At 45.8% G+C, this 22,500-nt stretch overlaps 3 protein-coding genes across 9 annotated transcripts in view; 2 read left to right on the top strand and 1 right to left on the bottom strand.

The window, feature by feature from the left end:
• itga7 (integrin, alpha 7) overlaps positions 1–9,769 on the top strand; it is a 20,625-nt gene extending 10,856 nt beyond the window's left edge. Inside the window, exons 14-26 of one of the 2 annotated variants that reach the window (XM_087272979.1) lie at positions 162–271; positions 453–636; positions 944–1,018; positions 1,095–1,174; positions 1,261–1,338; positions 1,424–1,526; positions 1,948–2,142; positions 2,231–2,329; positions 2,408–2,521; positions 4,347–4,445; positions 4,691–4,816; positions 5,365–5,509; positions 8,735–9,769. In XM_087272979.1, the coding sequence (XP_087129105.1) occupies positions 162–271; positions 453–636; positions 944–1,018; positions 1,095–1,174; positions 1,261–1,338; positions 1,424–1,526; positions 1,948–2,142; positions 2,231–2,329; positions 2,408–2,521; positions 4,347–4,445; positions 4,691–4,816; positions 5,365–5,478 (1,377 nt within the window). In that variant the 3' untranslated portion in view covers positions 5,479–5,509; positions 8,735–9,769. The remainder of the gene's footprint in view (positions 1–161; positions 272–452; positions 637–943; positions 1,019–1,094; positions 1,175–1,260; positions 1,339–1,423; positions 1,527–1,947; positions 2,143–2,230; positions 2,330–2,407; positions 2,522–4,346; positions 4,446–4,690; positions 4,817–5,364; positions 5,510–8,734) is intronic. The other variant, XM_087272978.1, reaches the window with a different exon arrangement.
• The window catches only part of nckap1l (NCK associated protein 1 like), a 104,854-nt gene that overhangs the window by 64,730 nt on the left and 17,624 nt on the right, over positions 1–22,500 (bottom strand). The window lies entirely within an intron of this gene.
• The window catches only part of col2a1b (collagen, type II, alpha 1b), a 33,851-nt gene continuing 30,368 nt past the window's right edge, over positions 19,018–22,500 (top strand). For 2 of the 3 annotated variants that reach the window (XM_087272341.1, XM_087272342.1), the window contains exon 1: positions 19,018–19,191. In XM_087272341.1, coding sequence (XP_087128467.1) covers positions 19,092–19,191 — 100 coding nt within the window. In that variant the 5' untranslated portion in view covers positions 19,018–19,091. 3 annotated transcript variants of the gene reach the window in all.

Here is a 22,500-nt window from a genome sequence, read left to right as displayed (position 1 = left end):
GTGCAGGCGTGTGCTGATGCCTGAAGATGCTGTGATCTTTTTACCCGTGCAGATGAGATCAGCACTGTTCAATGCACAACTTATCAAAACATTATTCCTGATTGTGTGCTGAGAGCTCGTGTAGTCTCGCTGATTGCCACTGTGTGAACACACCTGTGCAGGTGAACTTTGTGCGTGAGGGCTGCGGAGAGGATCAGATCTGCCAGAGTAACCTGCAGCTGAGCTACGAGTTCGGCAGCAGAGAGGCCAGCAGCTTCAGGGCCCTGCCACGGTGAGAACGGCCAGCAGAACACACACACACACACACACACACACACACACACACACACACACACACACACACACACACACATCCGTACACTAGATAAGACAAGCTAAGGAAACCTATCGCTATGTCATGATGATGATGAAGATGAAGATGAAGATGATGATGATGATCATGATCTGTGCAGAGACGAGTTTGGGGTTCAGGTGTTTTCGTTGTCGGACCAGCGGGTGGTGCTGCTGGAGCTCACGGTCACCAACACCCCGTCTGACCCGCTGCGCCCCCTGGAGGACGGAGACGATGCCCACGCCGCACAACTGCTGGTGTCCCTGCCACACACACTCTCTTACTCTGGGCTCCTCGGCCAGCAGGTGTGTGTGTCTGTGTGTGTGTGTGTGTGTGTGTGTCTGTGTGTGTGTGTGAGTGTGTGTGTGTGTGTGTGTGTGTCTGTGTTTGTGTCTGTGTGTGTGTGTCTGTCTGTGTGTGTGTGTGTGTGTGTGTGTATGTGAGGGTGTGTGTCTGTGTGTGTGTGTGTGTGTGTGTGTGTGTGTGTGTCTGTGTGTGTGTGTGTGTGTGTGTCTGTGTGTGTGTGTGTGTGTGTGTGTGTGTGTGTGTCTGTGTGTGTGTGTGTGTGTGTGTGTGTGTATGTCCTCTTAATTCTGCTCTGTGTTCCCGCAGGTGCTGTGTGAGGTCAACCAGAATGGCTCTCAGGCTCTGTGTGAGCTGGGAAACCCTCTAAAGAGAGACGCTGTGGTATGACAGTCAATAACACGTACTCACACACACACACACACACACAGACTCACACACTGAGCGTTGTCTGTTTCAGGTGAAGTTCTACCTGGTCTTGAGCACCTCGGCCATCAGCATCCACACCACCTCTCTGAGCGTGCAGCTGACTCTGTCCACGTGAGTGTGTTTCTGCTCCAGACCTGCGGGGGTGATGGAGAGCAGATGATGATGATGATGTGTGTGTGTGTGTGTGTGTTCATCAGGATCAGTGAGCAGCCGTCTCTGGCCCCGGTGTCTGCGTTTGCTCGGGTGGTGATCGAGCTTCCTCTGCTGCTCAGCGGGTCAGTGCTGACGACCAATCAGATCACAGCTGATCGTCACTGCTGATGCGCTCTCATGTGTGTGTGTGTGTGTGTGTGTGTGCAGTGTGGCTCGTCCTCATCAGCTCTTCTTCAGTGGTGCCGTCAGAGGAGAGAGCGCCATGAGCACGCTGGAGGACATCGGCAGCCCGGTGGAGTTTGAGTTCATCGTGAGTTTATCACTGCGCCCAGATCAGTTTCAGCAGCTGCAGATAATACACACGGAGACCACACACTCTCATGTAAAGCCCCTCATTCCCAAATAGGGTTTCAGACTGGCTGAGTTTCCCGCACCGGGACTGCAGTATATCCGCCTGTTCAGTGCTGGTGTTCGGGAGTTTCCTCTTTCACAAACTTTCCCAAGATTCTCCTGCTGTTAGCGTGACACTCGGCTCATCACGTCTCAGCTCAGCCACTGCTTGAATGGTTTGGGTCTTGTGTTGACGTGTTCTGCAGAACTGTGTGGGACTGTCCCCCATTCAGGACAAGGCTCCTCTGATCAAGTGGAGTGGAGCTGGACTCACTTTCAGACACTGACGAGATGCATAATGCTGTGTGTGTGTGTGTGTGTGTGTGTGTGTGTGTGTTCAGGTGTCCAACAGCGGTCTGTCTCTGCCGACGCTCGGCTCTGCGTCTCTGAATGTGTTCTGGCCGTACGAGCTGCCCAACCGCAAGTGGCTGCTGTACCCGAGCACCCTGCAGATGCTGGACCAGTCCAAAGAACAACACTGCCCACCCCAGGCTGACCTCAACACACTGCAGCTCACACACACACACACTGACCAGGTGCTCACACACACTAACCAGGTGCTCTCACACACACACACACACACACACACACAGTGCTGACTGCAGCAGTGTGTTTTCTGTGCAGAGCCGCCGGTCGGTGCGTTCCCATCAGCAGGCAGTGTCAGACTCGTCCTCTATGGCTGCAGTGCCGTCTGTGTCTGACAGGAGGCGCTCTCTCACACTGGTGAGTGTTCTGGAGAATATGAAGAGGTCCAGCTGAGGTGCAGAGAAATACAGCTGAGTGTGTGTGTGTGTGTTTCAGGATTGCGCTGTGGGCTCCGCACGCTGCCTGCACTTTCAGTGTCCTCTGCAGTCGCTGTCTGGCACGATGCGCCTCCGGATCAAAGGTCACCTGTGGAACAGCAGCTTCATCGAGGTCAGACTCTACTTCAGTCCTCATTACCTGGAGGATAGAGCTCACACTGCAACTAAACACAGCATGTCAACATTTAATAAGCAGGATAATGTAGATCCAGCCGGTGGTTCCGGCAGAGTAAAGCCGGCCCGGTTTATCAGCAGCAGATTAATAAAGCGGTTATTCCTCACCACAAAACTGGACTATTAGGCATAGAGCACGCAGCTCCTGCCCTCTCTGAGGGAGCGAACTCTGCGGAGGAAAATCATTTGGGCTGCTAGTGTCCGAGGTCTGACCCAAACTCATAACCAAGGGAGAGAGAGAGAGAGAGAGAGAGCGATTGGCTTTCAGCTCAGCTGCTTCTTCAGCACATGGAGCGGTACATTGGCCCATTCCTGCTGCTACTTCACTGGTCCGTCTGTCACTGTGCCGCTCACAGGCGCCTCTGGGTCCTCAGTTTGTGTGATCTGTGAGTCCACCGCTGCGTCCCGTCTCTGCTTCCTCAGTAGCCTGTCAGTGGGATTTCAGGAGACTCTCACAGTATTCCTTCCACTGTCTGCAAAATGAGTGTAGGGCATGGGGGGGGCGGGGGGTGTTATCACGCGGGGCCCTTTCGTCTGCTATGCCTTTGGACATCATCTCCAGTGGAGGTCAGCAGATCTCCTATTCAGTGTTGTTGTGGAGCTGCTTCCTCTTCCTGTGGAGCAGAACGGTGTGCCAGAATAAAGGCCAGCTGATGGTAGTGATGGTCTCCAGAACTCTTCCCAGAGTTTTCAAGGTAAGCTGAGGTAAACTCTATTGTCCCAGTTAGGGAAATGTTTCTTGGGCTCAAGCTCTCTCTCTTCCCCGAGTGCCCTAACTCCAGCACACTCAGCCCGTCAGCCCCCGTTACCCCCAGTGTCCACCAGCAGGTTCAGGACAGGCTCCACAGCTCCTCACGGCAGTGTCTCTCTCTCTCTCTCGGGTCTGTCCTCCTCTGTTAGCAGACTGGACTCCAGCAGGTGTTGATGAGTGGACAGCTCTGCCTCTCTTTAGCCAAGTGTCCAGGACATACTGTCAGAGATCAGATGATAGAAGCACAATGTTGATCACTTTCCTCGGGCCTATAGGGTGACCTGCTGCCGTGGGCACTGATGGACACCCTTGTGCTGAACATGGACAACTGTGACTGGAACTGCAGCGGCCCCTCACGACTCCTGGATAATCCCTCATCACTCTTTCAGGGTCCATCTGTGTTCTATGGGGAATAGCCGAACACCAGCCGCTCAGATGTGAACCCCAACCCAGGTCAGGATCCAGGGTCTGCTGTACCAGACAGCGTCACTGTCCTCAGTTTAGTCGTACTCATAAGGTGTTTTGAACCACATGTACAGTAACCGTGACCAAGGACATGTTTCAGCAGTGCAGGGAGAGTCAGTCAGCAGCAGAAGATGAAGAGTACTGTTCCTCAGCGTCGTCATCCTCAAATACAAATTACTGTTCGTTTATAAAGGATGCATCAAACTGACCGAGAGTCCCAGCGACAACCCAAACCCAAACCCAAACCCTAACCCTAACCCAAACCCTAACCCTAACCCTAACCCTAACCCAAAACACTTCTGCTTCAAAGTTCAGAGTTATTTTTATTCTTCTGCATATAAGAGTGATTTCTGAAGGGCAGTGTGTGTGTGTGTGTGTGTGTGTGTGTGTGTGTGTGGGTGTGTGTGTGTGTGTGTGTGTGTGTGTGTGTGTGTGTGTGTGTGTGTGTGTGTGTGGGTGTGTGTGTGTGTGTGTGTGTGTGTGTGTGTGGGTGTGTGTGTGTGTGTGTGTGTGTGTGTGTGTGTGTGTGTGTGTGTGTGTTGAACAGGAGTTTCCATCGGTCAGTGCAGTAGAGCTGCTGGTCAGAGCCAACATCAGCATCAGGTCCAGCATCAGACATCTAGTGCTGAAGGACTCTTCCACACAGGTCAGAACACACACACACACACACTCACACACACACTCACACACACACACACACACACACACACACACACACACACACACACACACACACACACACACACGTAACGCACACTAACACAAACATACTTCCACATGTATACACCCACACATAAACACACACTGACACACACATTACTTTACTTGTGCGCTTGTGTGTGTGTGTGTGTGTGTGTGTGTGTGTGTGTGTGTGTGTGTCTGTGTGTGCAGGTGTCAGTGATGATCTACCCAGAGATCGGGCTGTCGGATCAGTATGGCGTCCCCTGGTGGATCATCCTCATCGCTGTCCTGGCTGGAGTGCTTGTGTTGGCGCTGCTCGTGTGTTTACTGTGGAAGGTATGTGTGTACCTGAACACACACACACACACACACACTGCACAGATAATGCACCGACTGGATGTTCCTATGTAGTGTAGCTGTTCCTGGCCATGGCGGTGCTGGTCCAGTCCTCCACTGTCAATAGAGTGTCCCGTCATGACCCGTAGACTGATTCGAGTCGTTTAGAGCTGTAATTCTCAGATTCTGCTCCTTCTTTCTTCGCTCTCCCTCATGTTCTTCACACCTCACTTCCTTTCCCACTCAGGAAGTAAATACGTGCTGTAAATGTCTAGCGCAGCATCAGGGTGTGACAGTATTAGTCCTACAGGAGTGTTCTCAGAAGTGCACACAGTAGATCAGGGTGGGCCACTTCATACACTCGTCTCTCATCATCTGTTAACTCTGTTCATCTCTGATGCTTTAACCACACTCTGCTGTTCTTCCTTCTCCTTCCTCTTCCTCATCATCTTCCTCGTTATCCTCTACCTCTTCTTCTTGCTCTTCTTCCCCCTCTCCCTCCTCCTCTTGTGTGTGTGTCTGTCCTCTGTCGCCCTCTGCTGGATCAGTGTGGTTTCTTCAAGCGTGCGGAGCGGCAGCCGCAGTATGAAACGGAGTATCACTGCGCTCACCTGCAGCAGCAGCCGTCAGACGCCGAGCGGAAACACACCGAGCTGCAGTGAGGGCTCGTCACAGCACCTGCAGACGCTCACGGTACACACCTGCCCTGGGCCAACACACACACACACACACACACCTGTACAGCACCTGCCCAGTACACAGAGCTGAGCCTCCAGATCTGCTAACTCTGTCTTGCTGCTGCTGCTGGGTTTGCTGTGTGTGTTCAGCTGGGCTCGCCGTGTGTGTGTGTGTGTGTGTGTGTGTGTGTGTGTGTGTGTGTGTGTGTGTGTGTGTTTCAGAGTGATGATAATAATATAATATCATAATGCTGATAATAAACCCTCACGGCTCCTGGGCGGATAATCCAGCAGTGTGAACAGGAATGAACATCACAGAAGAATCTGATGGTTTCCGCTACTAATACCAGTAAAACAGACCCGATCCATCCCGTTCAACCAGTGAAAGCAGACGTGTGTGTTTCAGACACGTTCCATTAGGACATGTTGATTTTAACATGCTAATAGAAGACGAGAAACGGCCCACAGCATCAATGTGTTTCCATCAACACTGATATGATTTCCACCATGAGCATTATGAAGTGCTGGATCTTCTGTGATGCTCTACACTGTCACGGTGACGCAGTCTCAGGTCATGTTGATTGGCTGTATCTGCATCTCCAAGTGTCCAACACAACACGTCACATCCTCCTAGATCTAAAGTCTGCGGTTCTTTGGGAAATGATGATGGAGATCTGTTTTGCAGGCAGTGTGTCGGAGCGTGATGATGGAGATGCAGCATGGTGTGGATAATGAATGAAGGCATGCAGGGGTGGAGTGGGTTTGTGTTAAACTCTGCAAAGGAAACATCTTGTCTTGCAATTTTGTTTTTGCACTTAAGTTTTGGTTTCGCTATATTTTGAGAGTCCACATCAGGTATTATTCTCAGTATAAGTAATCTTGCAGCTGTGTGTCAACTAACTCTAGCCAGACTAATGGTGAGTACTGGGTTACAGCAGGAGATCCCAAACTCAGTCCTGGAGGGCCGCTGTTCTGCAGAGTTCAGCTCCAAACTCCTTCAATACAATGACCTGGAAGTTTCCAGTAAGAGCCTGATGAGCTGGTTCAGATGGGTCTGATTGGGGTTGGAACTAAACTTCGCAGGACACCGGCCCTCCAGGAGTGGTTAGGGTGAGTTGTAGTCAGTGTAATGTTGAGGGTCCATCAGAATAAGATGTTTTCAGATCATAAGCAGATGATAGTAGAGCTGCGGGGGAACATAGTGTGAGAAATCAGTTCTGGGTTTTTTCAAAAGTGCTGTAGTTACCAGCAGAGGGCGCTCTGGACTGCTGTTGGGCTTTTCTCTCATTAGGAGTTGAATGTAAACACACATCTCTACACTCTCAGGAATAGAGGGACAGGAGCTGTCACTGGGGCAGTACCTCTTTAAAAGATACACATTTGTAACCAAATAGTCCACAGTGGTACCCAAAAGGTGCATATTGGTACCTAAAAACTACCTTTGAGACACCATTATGGGCCCTTCAGGTACAAATATGCACTTTTTCAAAAGGTACCGCCCCAGTGACAGCTCCTGTATCAACACTCTAGTCATGTGTAGCTTAACTCTTTCCTAAATGTCTTGAATGTCATGTCATGATTATTTTAGATTTAGGTGTAATCAGAGTTTCTAAAGCACCGGCGCCACCTGCTGTTCAAAACTGACTGAAGAGAGAATCCAGATGCACACGGGAGATCTCAGCATAGTGTATCAGTTCAGAGAACATTTGGTCCCTCTCTAAATTGAGCAAAATTTACTCAGCAGCAGAGTTAAAGTTAATGAGACAATGATGGGGTTAATTAAGTGTTGATTGAGGACTGATGATGAACACCTGCTGTTAATAAGCAGAAACAGAGAAGAGAAACACAAAACTACATCTACCTTCAGTCACAGCCATAGAATAAACAAACTGAAATAAAACACATCACATCTCTCAAAATCTCAGCAAAGGATCATTAAGTAACTCCACAAACAGCAGCTTTACTTATTAACAACCTGTTAGGCCTTATTTCTGCCACACCCTATGAAATTCCATACAGTGATAATATTAAGAATTAACTCTTTTTTACAACAACATTAAAAAAAAACACTTTTTGTGTTTAAGCTGTCACCATTGAGGAGAACAGCAGCTGCTTTACTTGGACTCTGACTCGATTGCTAACATTAGTTTCTCTTTGTTTGCCAAATAGTGTATTGTGGCAAATATTGTATAAAGAGAGCAGGTGTGCTCTGGATAATTGACTCTGTGATGGGTTAGTCACTGGTCAAATCAGTAGAATTTGTTTTCAACTATTAAGTTTAAATAATGTTGATTCACAAAAGGAGCACCAAATTAAGAAAAAGGAGCTCACCAATACTATTATCAGATCATGAAACAGATTGAACACCTGAAACACTGAAATCCCACAGACATAAAGAATCAGCGTATGCTTCTCAACTATGGAGAGTTTTTTTTTCCTACAGTGCATGCTGGGAACTATGGATGAATGTCGTATGATTGTCTTAACATGCACTGCAGCCAAAAAATAAAAAACTCTAACCACTGTTGAGATGGATACGCTGATTATTGATGTCTGTGTCTCTAAAGTGATTCAGTGTTCAATGTATTTTAGTATAACACCACAGCTGAGATACATTCTCTTGAAAAACACTGAATTTTGTTTCTTATATGATAAACCATCCTCTAACCATAATTTCTTGTACAATTACTTTTATCAGGAGTAATAATCCACACAGGACCAATCAACTTGATCACTTGTGCTCTCTTTATACTTGTCATTGCAAGAAAAAAAACCCAATGAACATTAGAAATCGAGTCCAAGTAAATCAACCACTTTTCTCCATGATGGTGACATCAGGCGAAGAAAAAAAAACGTTTTTTTTTTTTTTGTAAAATGTAAATAACTAAAACGGTTAATTCTCAATAAATCTCATGTGGACTTTTGTTAACATCTGACAGAAATAAAGTCAATCAGGTAACCAATGAGCGAAGCTGCTGCTGCTTCTTTTCTGTTTCTGCTTATTAACAGCAGGTGTTCATCATCAGTGCTCAATCAACACTTAATTAACCCCATCATTGTCTCATTAACTTTAACTCTGCTGCTGAGTACATTTTGCTCAATTCAGAGAGGGACCAAATGTTTTCTGAACTGAGGAAATTTTACTCTGAAGATTTTACTGTGTAGCAGCGCAGTAATGTACAGTCAACAGGCTGGACGCTGGGGTCAAAGGTCACTCTTCTCTCTCTCTGTTTCTCCTCAGTGTGGTTTCTTCAGAAGGGTTCGGCATGAAGATCAGGTTCCTCAGTATCAGGCGGTGAAGATCATGCGGCGGGACGCTCCACTGCTGGACGACACACTCATTCTGCACAAACGGCAGTGGGCGACACACTGGAGCCAGGGGTCCATCTGAGACTGCAGACACACACACACACACACACACACACACACACACACATTGAAGAGGAACACACACTCATGTGGAGAGTTGACCAGCTTTCCCTCAGGATCTGCAGGCTGACAGGAGACGTCTGGAGTAGCGCTGCATCTGGCTGCAGGCTGATCCTCGGTCAGTGGATATTAACAGATGCAGGGTCGTCAGGGCTGAGGGATCACGCGTCTGCAGGAGCTTCCAGCATCAGCTGAACACAGAAGAGGATATTCTGCAGATGAACACTGGAGGTCTGCGGGTGTCCAGCATCTCCAGAATATCTGCTGTAGTGTTGATCAGATCAATGAAGCTGTGGAGATTAAATTGATGATGACAGAATAATATCTGGGAGAATTAACCCTTTCAGACGGTTGTTGATGTGTAGAGTTGTGTGTGTGTGTGTGTGTGTGTGTGTGTGTGTGTGTGTGTGTGTGTGTGTGTGTGTGTGTGTGTGTGTGTGTGTGTGTGTGTGTGTGTGTGTGAACTCATGAAGCCGCTGCAGTTCTTCTGTTCTTCAGGCTTTTGGACATTGAGCTTTACTCGTCTGCTCTTCATGCTCTCCTCTTGGCTTCATTGCCCTTTCGCACTGAGTTATATGAACATTAGAGTGTGTTACAGTATCCGTGAGCTGTTCCTCAGTGTTTTGCACAGGCCGTCTGCCGCTCTGCTCTGATCATGTGCCGCTGTCTGCTTTATTTATTGCTGATGTTGATCTGAGTATGTTGTCCTGTTCCTCCATTGATCGGTCCAGTTCAGCAGATCCTCAGGACAGTATAGTGTTGCTCAGATGATGAGGAGTGTGTGTTCTGTGTGCTTCTGTCATGTGTCTTTGTACACTGAAATCAACAAGTAAAATGTTCAGTCGATCGCCTGCTTTACAGTCTTTACCTGTTCCCTGAACATGAATTTGTGAAGGTGATGATGATGATGATTGTTATGATTATTATTATGTGTTGAGGAAGAAGTTCCTGCATCTGTTCTCCTTCACTACAGCTTTGGCTATTTACTCTCTGCTGTCCTTCCAGATCTGTCAGTTCCTGTTTTGTCCGCTAGATGTCGCCGTCTCAGTTCAGTTCAGTTCAGTCAGAGGTGAACACACACACACACACACACACACACACACACACACACGAAGAAAACATCTGTGTTTTTCTGAAAGCTGCAGGACTGATTGGAAGCAGGTGAGCTGATCACAGCAGCTCCTGGAGAATGTGTGTGTGTCTTTCCCAAACTCCTGCCAGAGAGAAGCTGATCCAGAACTGATGAACTCTCTCTCTCTCTCTCTCTCTCTCTCTCTCTCTCTCTCTCTCTCTCTCTCTCTCTCTCTCTCTCTCTCTCTCTCTGTCTCTCTCTCTCTCTCTCTCTCTCTCTCTCCCTCTCTCTCTCTCTCTCTCTCTCTCTCTCTCTCTCTCTCTCTCTCTCTCTCTCTCTCTCTCTCCCTCTCTCATTATAGCTGCATTGTCGTTATATCACAGCGCACTGATTGATTATACTGATATATGGACATATTGAGCTAAGCAGACAGTAAATCTAGAGCAATGGTATAATCGATTATTAAACAATATAATATAGAATGTATATGAAATATTGAACTGGTTTGAGATAACAGTAATTATTGTAGTGTAAGTGTTCCCACACTGATCCTCATCTCTACAGGTTTCCTCTGGATTCAGTGGTGACCGTGTGGTGAGTGGAGCAAACCTCAGCCGATATGTGTTTACTACAGTCAGCTGTGCTTTTACATTTTATAAGCACAGAGCTCGTGTATACAGGCTGTAATAAGTAGTACACACATGCTGTCTTTCCGGTTGTGTCTGTAGTAAATCATGGTATATTATGGTGTGTGGCGTTTCCAGGTGTGAGCAGCAGGGGTCGCCGGCGGGCGCAGAGAACAGCTCAGGGTTCAGGTGTGTCAGGCTGAAGCTGCAGCAGCTCGTGAGCCTTTCTGACCTTCACTGAAGTGCTTTAGTCAAGTGTTTATACGTCTGTAATGATCTCTCCACACAGCAGCACATGCTCTGGTCACCCCTGGCCAACTCTGACCTTATTCATCCAGCAGCACATGACCGTAGATCAGCGCTTCTCAACCTGTTCCACCACGGGGCCCGCTTCTTTCACCAATCAAATGATGAAGGCCCACCTGTCACACATTTTCTATAAAATGTTTGAAATTCTTATTTAAACCTTTATTTATTAACAAATATATTGATATATTAATATAATATATTATTATTAAATACTCTTCAAAAGTATACAGACAGATGTGGATACAGTAAATCAGCCTGAATCTGGATATTATTGGAGATCACTGACAGCAGCAGCTCCGCCAGAGCGTGTGTGAAGCTCATCTGCAGGTTTATTTCAGTCTATGGCAGAAACATCATTAAATCATTCACTCATAAACACACACAGAGAGACTTTCACTTCACGCAGGTCGTGTAGTGTACTTTAGTAGTCGCAGACGCCATCATGAGGCTGTTTCTGCGCCGTGTAATAGGTGATCAGTCAGAGAACAGGAGAGAGTGCGTTACTGCCATCATTTCAGTATAGCACATTAATAATGAAATCCAACAGGTATAGTTTAATATACAGACAATCCCCGCTGCAGATGAGCCAGAGCGAAGATCAGAAGCTGAAGTAGAAGAGGCGTCATGGAGGAGAAACATCTATCTTTGAAACAGAACTGAGTGTGCATGAGGGTCTGGCCTGTGAATACAGCAGCGTGTGTCAGCACAGTATCAGCGGAAGACCCTCGCCTCGTCCCTCAGCTGCTGTAATCTGCATTGGGGATTTCAGACAAGCTCCACTGAATTTCACACATGGAGATAAAGTCCTGTGATGTGCTCATCAACAGAGGAACGCCATCACAGATGAACAAACAGACAAACATCTGAAACGGCTGAGAAGATCTGTCAATATTAGTCCTCAAACAAGCCTGCGTCCTCCATCAGGCCTGCGCTGCTCGCGCTCCTCATCTCCGAGTCTCCTTCAGAATATCAGCAGCTGTTCCGCCTGCGGTGCTCATCTACACACTCGGTCTGTGTCTACTGATTCCTTCTTCTGTGGTGTTACACAGCTGTTAGAGGAGAAGCTGACTGATGAGGACATTCTCCATTCATCAAGAGGCTCATGAGTGTTCTTCAGCAGGTGAGGAGAGTCTGAGAGGCCGCTGAGTACAGTACAGTGTGTACACTAGACCAACAGCGGCAAACTATGCAGTGTCCGTGTGTGTGTGTGTGTGTGTGTGTGTGTGTGTTTGCGTACATCTCTCTCACGAATGTTGAATTGTGAGCAGTGTTTCTGAGAGAGGACTGAAGGTACGGGAGCTGTTACTGCAGTAGCACACACACACACACACACACACACACACACACACACACACACACACACACACATGCAGGACAGATGTGGTGCAGATGGAGATCAGGAGTTCTGCATTCAGACACTCACTCATCCTCCATCTTTTACACATCTCCTGCAGTACTGTGCAACTGCTGAACACACACACACACACACGCACACACACACATGGTGGGGATCTCACTACAGGTCTGAGCTGAGATCAGCTCTTCTGCTCAGGGTCTTCAGCTCTGCAGTGATTGGTCCAGATGTGTAATTAAACAGTAAGTGATTGTGTGTGTGTGTGTGTGTGTGTGTATGTATATGTGTGTGTGTGTTCAGCACAGATGAAATCCTCCTCTACTTCCTGTGCTGGAGAGGAAGTGTGATCCGCATGTTCACATCTGTAGTGTTTGTGTAATTCACAGAAACACACACACACACACACACACACACACACACACACACACACACACAAACACTTTAATCTCTGTCCCATGACAGACAGTAAAACACTCGGCTGGACAACTCCCAGACCCCGGAGCGCTAACGGCTGATCACTGATCAACACTAATACTCATCAAGGATCCATCTATTACTGAACTGAGCTGAGTGTGTGTGTGTGTGTGTGTGTGATGAGAATCAGACACTGTTCAGATTCTTTACTGTTTGGTATTTGATTAAAATGAGTCCTAAATCACACACACACACACACACACACACACACACACACACACACACACACACACACACACACACACACACACACACACACACACACACACACACACACACACACACACACACACACACACACACACACACATTAGTGAGCGTGCGTGTCTGGACTGGTCTCGCCCTCCTCAGAGCTGGTGTTCGTGTTCAGGTGTGTGTCATCATGGCTGTTCAACACTGAAGCTGTGTTCATCTGAGATCAGCTTGCTGACTGTAACACACTTCAACACCAGCAGATCTGTCCAACCCTGCAGAACACTGATGATATCTGATCATGTGGACTGTAAAACATGTCGGTGATTTTAGCAGTAAAAGTCTGTATAATCTACAGTAAACCTGCTCAGTGATGGACAATACCTGTGACAGACCAGACCAGTGTTCAGGAGACAGTTCACCAGCCCCTAAACCAGTCGATTAGTTTAGTCCACTAGACAGACAGACAGACAGACACCACACCAGCTGAAGCAGAGGATTGAACAGCTCCAGTGAGTTTCAGCATTAGCAGCTTCACTGATCAGTCTGTCTTCATTTCTCTCATATCTGCAGGAATATTTGAGGATGAGCAGGAGTTTATATGCTTTATTGAAAGGGTTTAGTTTGACCTCACCATCATGGAGATCAGCGGCTGCTGTAGTTGAGCTCTTCACTCTTCTCTCGTTCCTCTGGCTGATATAACGAACAACCTCATGAGTGAGAACACCAGCAGGTGAAGCAGGAGAGCGGCTCTACACTATAGTTGATCTCACTTTTATTAATCACTAAATAGAGCAAATGCTATGGGATGTTGATGTTGTTGAGGTGTAATCTCACAGTCGGACACTCCAGCATCATGACTACACTAGTTACAGTCACTGTGAAGATTATTCAGTGCATTAAAGGCGATATGGAGGATTCTGCTGCAGGTATAGGAGACATTTCCCAAGTTACAACTCTTTAAAACAGCCATTATATCCAGAATCTTATTGAGAGCATATTTAATTTTTATATTTTATTTTTTATAATTAATAATTACTTGTGGAGAAATAAACAGTTTTTCTATTGTTTGTGAACTCTGTGTAGAAATAACAGTAACAATTAATTACAGCAAGAGAAACTCTAATTACTAAATTGTAACTGAATTGACCGTAACAATGCTCTCTCTCTCTCTCTCTCTCTCTCTCTCTCTCTCTCTCTCTCTCTCTCTCTCTGTCTCTCTCTCTCTCTCTCTCTCTCTCTCTGTCTCTCTCTCTCTCTCTCTCTCTCTCTCTCTCTCTCTCTCTCTCTGTCTCTCTCTCTGTCTCTCTCTCTCTCTCTCTCTCTCTCTCTCTCTCTCTGTCTCTCTCTCTCTCTCTCTCTCTCTCTCTCTGTCTCTCTCTCTCTCTCTCTGTCTCTCTCAGTTCAGTTCAGTTCAGTTCAAGTTGCTTTATTGGCATGACATTAAATACAGTATTGCCAAAGCATTTCAAATATGAAACATATTAAAACCATTGAAAATAATAATTAATAGTAATACAAATAAGATATAATGAAACAAAAAAAAAAAAACAATACATTTGATAAATATAATAATAATAATAGTAAAAAGTTTAAATTATTTAAATAAGACACAAATTTACATTAACCGTTTCTTATGGTGTGTAGGGTATATACATATTTTGCAGCCAGTTCAAATGTCAATTCATCCTCTCCGAGTATATGGTAAAGTTTTTCTGAGTCATTTAAATTAAAAAATGAATTGATCAATGTTTCAAATTGGGGGAAAAATATTTCTCTAGTCGTGCTGTATTTGGGGCAGAACAGAAGGAAGTGTGTCTCATCCTCTATTTGCTTTGTGTCACACTGTTGACATATTCTCTTTTCCTCAGGAGTCCAGGATTTTTTATGTCTGCCTTTTTCTATTTCTAGGTCATGATCACAGAGGCGATATTTGGAAAGAATGTGCTTTTCTTTTAATTGTTTTAATGATAAATAATTTGCCAACTGTGTGGTTCTATTTAGGGCCGAATAACATTTAAGTTTAGTCTGGAGGTTGAATTCAGTTTTCAGTTTTTCATCATAGTTATATTTTAATGTTTTGTCAATTTGTTTGTGAAGGTTTTGTTTGGGGACGGGTTCGGTTTGTGTTTTTTCCAGTAGCTCAGATACCAGTGTGTTTAGAGGATGAGACACTGCAGGTTTTTCATTAGCCAGAAGGGCTTTATATTGGACAGACTGGGGGTCCGACTGATGCAGGTGCAGCCAGAACTGAACAGCTCGTTTCTGAATCTCCAAATTTAGCGGGTATAAACCCAGTTCAGCCCTGCAGGCAATGTTAGACGTGTTTCTGTGGATATGTAATATGCTTTTAGCAAATTCTAATTGTGTTCGTTCAATTAAACTTTTATTCCAATTTTCTAATTTTAATACTGGTGCCCAAATTTCACTCCCATATAGTAATATAGGTTTGATAATAGCGTGATATAATTTAATCCATGTTTTAGTTGGTAACTGTAATTGGCCAAAGCGTGATTTTATGGCATAGAATGCTCTGCGAGCCCTCTCGCTCAGGGTCTTGACAGCGAGATTGAAGCCCCCAGAGGCAGAGATCTGGATGCCCAGGTATGAGTAACTGCTACAATGCTCTAGAGTTTCTCCTCTGTATGTGAATTGATATTTGTGTCCCTGAGATCTGGCCTTCTTCTGGAACACCATGACTTTGGTTTTGTCCAGGTTGACCGTCAGTGCCCATTCCTCACAGTACTGCTCCAACAGAGTCAGGCTGTGTTGGAGACCCTCTGCTGTGGGAGACAGCAGCACCAGGTCATCCGCATACAGCAGGCACTTTACTTTAGAGTCAAGCAGAGTGAGGCCGGGGATGCAGTTGGAGCCGTCTAGAATGTCTGCCAGATCATTAATGTAGATGTTAAACAGGGTTGGGCTCAGGCTGCAACCCTGCCGCACCCCTCGACTCTGCTGGACAAACTCTGTTCTCATATTTCCAACTTTTACAGCGCATTTACTTTTCTTATACATGGCTTCTATAATGCTATATACTTTTCCACCAATGCCAATTTGCAACAATTTGTATAATAGTCCGTCATGCCAAATAGAATCAAAAGCTTTTTTAAAATCAACAAAACAAGAGAAAATCTTTCTTTGTTTGTTCTTTATGTTTTTATTTATTAAAGTATGAAGGGAGTAAATATGGTCAGATGTCCGTTGTTTTGGTAAGAAGCCAATTTGTGATTTGTTTAGGATGTTATGTTTTGTGATGAATGTCACTATCCGGTTGTTAATAATATTGCAAAATAGTTTTGCTAAGTTGTTGCCAACACAAATGCCACGATAATTATTGGGGTCGAATTTATCTCCGTTTTTATGTATAGGTGTAATCAGTCCTTCAGACCATGTCTCAGGGATGTCACCAGAGGATAGGATCAGGTTGAATAGTTTGGCAAGAGCCCGAATTATGTCAGGGCTGCTGAGTTTTAGCATTTCATTACTGATGTTGTCCTGTCCACAAGCCTTCTTCAGTTTCAGATGTTTAATGTGTTCTGATATTTCTGTTGTTGATATAATTGTGTCTAATGGGTTTTGGTGATCTTTAATTGTCTTCTTTAAATCGTCTAGTCTACTCTTGGTTTTAGTTTGAGGCTGGTTGAGTTCTGGCTGTTGGTATAATTTTTTAAAATAATTCTTCCAGACCGTGCCACATTGCAGTGATGTTTCCATTTGGGGTCTTTCAAATTTTTTAAAGAGATTCCAAAAATGGTTTTGGTCTATTGATTCATTAATTTCATTAATTTTATCCTCATAATATTGATTTCTTTTGTTGCAAATCAACTTTTTATAATTTTTTAAACATTGTGAATATGCAAGTCTTAGGGTTTGATCAGCTGGTGCTTTATGCTTTTTATTAGCAATCTGGCGAAGGTCTCTTCTGAGATTTTTGCACTCATTATCAAACCAAATGTACTTTATATTTTTTTGTTTGTTTTTTCCAAATTTGAATTGTTGTTTGATGTTAGATATAGTAGTCAAAGTTTGAAATATGTTATTAAGATTGGATGTTGCAGAGTTTATTCCACTAGTATCTGGTGTGTAATTTGTGGACATAAAGAGATTTATCATTTTGTGTACTGTAGAGCTGCACATGTTTTCTCTGAATATTTCTGCATCAGACTGACTCCAGCTGAGTTTGGGTTTTAAAGGGAACAATTTTCCTTGATTAAGGGGAGGGACATTGAGCTGGTTACATGACTGCTTCAGGTAGAGGACTGTTTGGCAATGGTCAGAAATGGGGCATTGAGGTCTAACTGTAAAGGCATTAATAAAATACGGGTCAATGTCTGTCATTGAATAATCAACTACGCTTGCTCCTAATTTGGAGCAATATGTAGGTCTACCGAAAGAATCTCCTTTGGTTCTACCATTTATAATATATAAACCTAGACTTTTGCAAAGTTTAAGTAATTTTTTCCCGTTTACATTAATAATGTTATCATAACTGTTTCTCGGAGTATTGACAGATGATGAGTAAGACATGTTCTCAGATATGTGATCATTATCTACAATATTTATATAATCAATTTCTCTTCCTGTCCTTGCATTTATATCTCCACATATGAGAGTGTGTCCTCTGGACTGGTAGTGCAGGACGTCTCTCTGCAGCTGCTGGAAGCAGTCTTCTTTATGATAAGGAGAGTCATGGGGTGGGATATATACAGCACATAGGTAAAGGTTACTCTGTGGCAGGATCGATTTTAATTCAAGCCAAATTAGTGAATTTTCAGTTTTGATGACTTTAATCAGATGTTTTAGATTAACTTTGTGCCATATAAGAATGCCACCTGAATCACGGCCACATTTGATCTGGGAGTGTTTGACTGAGGGTACAATGATCTCTCTGTATCCTCTTGGACAGTGTATGTTCTCATTACTCCGACACCAGGTCTCAATAAATATGATTATATCTATGTCTTTTATATTATTAAGTAGGTCTTGGTCTGAAGACTTGTTTCCAAAAGTTGAAGAACGTCTCTCTCTCTCTCTCTCTCTCTCTCTCTCTCTCTCTCTCTCTCTCTCTCTCTCTCTCTCTCTCTATATATATATATACACAGTTGAGGTCAGAATTATTCACCCCCTTTGAACGTTTGTTTTACTTTTTTAAATGTTTCCCAAATTCTGTTTCTCTGATTGAGGAAATGTTGACAGTGTGTCTGATAATATTTGTTCTTCTGGAGGAAGTCTGATTTGATTTATTTCGGCTAGAATAAAAGCAGTTATTAATTGTTAAACACCATATTATTAGCCCCTTTGAGCTTCCAGAACAAACCACTGTTATGCAATGACTTGCCTATTTACTGTAACTTTACCCTAATTACCTTATTATCTATATTTAATTACAGAAGTGCCGGCCTGATAGAAGAACAAACACCACAGAGATGCTGCAGTGCGAGCGAGACTGACTGAGTTATTGATTTATTATCCAGTAAACAGATGTTGGTGTAAAAGTGTCTGGTGCATCAGGTTCATGTCTGGCTCATTTGCATACGCGCATTCAGTTATGTGTGTATGTGTTTACCTGTGTGTATGGGTATGCGCGCATGTGTGTGTGTGTGTGTGTGTGTGTGTGTGTGTGTGAATAACTGCACTTAAATGCTCTCCCTCCCTCTCTCTCTCTCTCTCTCTCTCTCTCTCTCTCTCTCTCTCTCTCCCTCTCTCTCTCTCTCTCTCTCCCTCCCTCTCTCTCTCTCTCCCTCTCTCTCTCTCTCTCTCTCCCTCCCTCTCTCTCTCTCTCTCTCCCTCCCTCTCTCTCTCTCTCTCTCTCTCTCTCTCTCTCTCTCTCTCTCTCCCTCTCTCTCTCTCTCTCTCTCCCTCCCTCTCTCTCTCTCTCTCTCTCTCTCTCTCTCTCTCTCTCTCTCCTCTCTCTCTCTCTCTCTCTCCCTCCCTCTCTCTCTCTCCCTCTCTCTCTCTCTCTCTCTCCCTCTCCCTTCCTCCCTCCGCAGGTCTCGGGTTTCAGCAGCCGGTGGGGGGGTGCAGGGGCCGGAGCTTTATTCCCCAAAATACAGCTCTGCTCATTCAGACACACGGGCTCGACCAGCGGGCCTGATCTGTGTATTGTGCGGGACTGTGAGCTCCAGACAGCGGCTCACGGATGATGAAGACCTCCATGAGGGTGCGGAGCGCGGAGCTGCTGCTGTGTGTGGCCGCGCTGGGAGCTCTGCTGACCGGGGGAGCAGCGCAGGATGAGGAGCGTGAGTTCCAGAGCCCATACTGTCTGTTAACCCTGCTGCAGGGCTGTGTGTTGTTCTGTGCTGGGGTAGGGGGAATGCTGGTGGAGGGTTAACTGTGCTGTTGAAGGAGAATGAGCTGCTTTTAATTAAGAGTTTTATTGAGAAGGAAAGAGGAGCGCAGATCAGAGAAGGCTGCTGTTTTCTATTTAGTCTAGTGGAGTTGGTCAGGGAGTGTTTATACTGTGGGCAGATGAAGGTATTCGGGATATTTCTCCACCTGCGGGACATTCCTGACACACGGCGGAGTTCTGGACTGGCTCTCTCTCTAGCTGAGGATTCTCCAGTTTTCTGGCCCGCGGCTCAGCTGTCCGTCCGGCCTGTAAAACTCTGCATTCCTGTGCTGTCAGGGGCCGTCAGGGGCCACGGCGGATCCAGGCCTGCCCGACGGAGCCCGCGGATCAGACTCTGCTAAACTGCTTCCATCTGTTTCCTAAATTACCCTGCCGGCGTCCAGGGAAGAAGGAGAGACTGTCTGAGGAGAAAAAACTATTGGAAAAACACGAGACGCACACTGGCAGCTTTCATCACTCGCACACGCACATTCCACACACGGCATCGCTGAAATCAGGGGAATCAGCCCTGCGCTGAACACAGCAGAGGACGAATGCTTTAAAAATCCCCTAACAATGAGCAAAAGCAGAGCAGAAGCAGCAGAGAGAGAGCGAGAGAGGGGAGCTGAGCTGACCAGAACAACCAGCCCATTGTGTGCAGGAGCAGCGTTTGGGTTTCACACACACAGCACCACAGAACCAGTGTCCAGCGAGAAACTGAGGTGTTCAGCACTAACCCTTGCCTAGAGAACACACTGTACTGTCCCCAACTGCACACACACCATGATGAAGAGGCTGATGAAGGCCATGAAGATGGTGAAGATCTAGATGAAGATGATTATGAAGCCTGAAGCGTTTGGGCCCAAGCTGCCGGTTCTCCACTCTCACCAGCGTGTTTGGACTGGCAGACACACACACACACACACACACACACACACACACACACTCAGTGGTTAGAGTAGCGGGCGTGTGTGATTGGCTCAGTCTCTCCTCTCAGAGGGCTTCATTCATCTCCATGCGGGGTCTGCTGGAATGTGCTGTAAATAAACATGCGCTCGGTAAATAAGCCCAGCTCTGGTCCTCCTCAGAGTCTCTGCAGACGAGGGCTGAGTTCAGCTGGAGATCAGAGCCGTCACTTCAGGCCTGTGATTGAGAGCCGGAGCTGATTAATGAAGGTTAATGAGCTGCTGTCAGTGTGATCAGTGCTGCCGCCTGCTGGTGGAACACACCCAAACACCCAAACTAAGACACTCGGTGTTAACCCTAGGTAGTGCACTTGCTGGAGGCACCTCACTGGGTTATTACACTGCTGTCCATCTATCATCAGTTATATATATATCTATATATCAGTGTGAGTGAGGTCCCCGCTCTGCTTCTTCATCTGATGAAGAGTCACTGTCTGTGCTAACTCTGCTCCTCTACTAACCCTGTTACTCATCATCCGGGACGGGCGATGTCTTATCGTCTGCAGTCTTGCTATGATAACAAATGGACTTATTCTAATATTAACGATGAATACTATCATTGATCTGTGCACTGAGTTTTTATTATTACAGTAGAATGTGTGCGGTAGTCTTGTGTGTTTGAGCATGTGTGTTCTTCAGTAATCTACATGTGTCGTCTATGCGTGAGGGCGCCCTCTAGAGTCCAGTATGAATGAAGCACGACATTAGTGTGTGTCCGAGAACTGCAGCTCTGCCCACTGTCCTGCAAAGTGTGTGTTGTGACCCGCTGCAGCACATCTGTGTGTGCATCATCTCATGTACGAGTGGCCGCAGCCACTGGATTCTTCTTGTCTTAAGGCGTATGGTCTCATTTACTTCCATTGATTTTTACAGCTTAAGAACAACTAGTGATGCTGCTGAATGCTGCACGCTGCTGTGCTCTTATCACATCACTCTGCTTTTATTTTAGTCAGGAGCACACTTGTTTATAGAGCGAGCAGTTTGACTGTTGTCTGCTGTTTATTCCTCTAGTCATGTCTTCAATATCCAACTGAACCGGAAGTTCTAACAGTACTGCAGATTGAGCTTTACTCCTGCATCACAGAACCAGCTCAGTCTGATTTTCCAACACTGATGATCTGCTGCGCTGGCTCTGATCACAGCTCTGCAGGACGGTGGGCACCTGGACAGTATTTATTGTCAAATATTAATATGAAACATATATAGGGAACTGTAAGTCACTTTGGACAAAATCATCTGCTAAATGATCATATTTACATGTAAAATCAACCCGTTCTGCTTCAGTCACAGGACTCTCAGTGGACACAGATGAATCATAGTTACGACAGCACCAGATCAGCAAAGCGTAGGACAGTATGACAAACACAAATAAACAGACAGCGGTGATCTCCTGATGTGCTCTGACTTGTGTTTGACTGCAGACGATATGAACACAGAATATCTGCTGTTGAGCTGCTCATCTTCTGCTCATGTGTGAATCTCCATCCTCTGCTGTCAGTCAGAGCTCAACACACTGCAGAACAGATACAGCAGCAGTTCAGGGCCGTGATCAGGTGATCTGCTGAATAATGATGACACAGGTGATGTCTGCCCTGTGCCAAGAGGAAGCCCTATGTTAACAGTGTCCAGCAGCGCTTCTCTGGGCTGGGAGGCGTCTGGGATGGAGCATCACACAGTGGAGACGTGTCCTGTGCTCAGATGAAGCAGTGTTTCAGGGGTTTCTGGGAGAAATGGACGCCGTGTGCTCCACACCAAAGAAGAAGAGGATCATCCAGACTGACACCAGCAACACGTCCAGCAGCCCGGCTCTGTCATGGTCTGGGGTTGTGTCGGTGCTCTTGGCGAAGGTGACCTGCTCTTCTGTGATGCTCCAGAGGAGACAGACGCTGGACTGACCTGCCTGCAGTCCTGACCTGTCTCCAATAGAGAATGTGTGGCGCTGTACTGTTGCCTACACTAAGACTTGTTTGCAGGAGGAATGAGACAGAATTATCCCTGAAACACTTCAGCACTCGCCGTCTTCAGTCCCTAAACGTCTCTGAGTGTTGTGAAGAGGAGCGGCAGCATGACAGAGCAGCTGTGTGCTGTATTGTCTGCAGTCGAACACAGCTCTCAGTAAATGTAAAACACTGTTTTCTCTGTTATCTGTGTTGTCCGCACTGACCCGGCGTTTGCTGATTTGGGCTTGTAATATCGTTATCACAGTAAATATCAGGCAGTGATGTGATACAGTTGTGAGTCCATATCGCCCGTCC

This window comes from Danio rerio, chromosome 11, assembly GCF_052040795.2.
Source record: "Danio rerio strain M-AB ecotype USA chromosome 11, GRCz13ab, whole genome shotgun sequence".
Classification (NCBI taxonomy): Eukaryota; Metazoa; Chordata; class Actinopteri; order Cypriniformes; family Danionidae; genus Danio; species Danio rerio.
The sequence above is the reverse complement of the archived record's forward strand: the minus strand, read 5'-3'. Positions and strand labels throughout refer to the sequence as shown.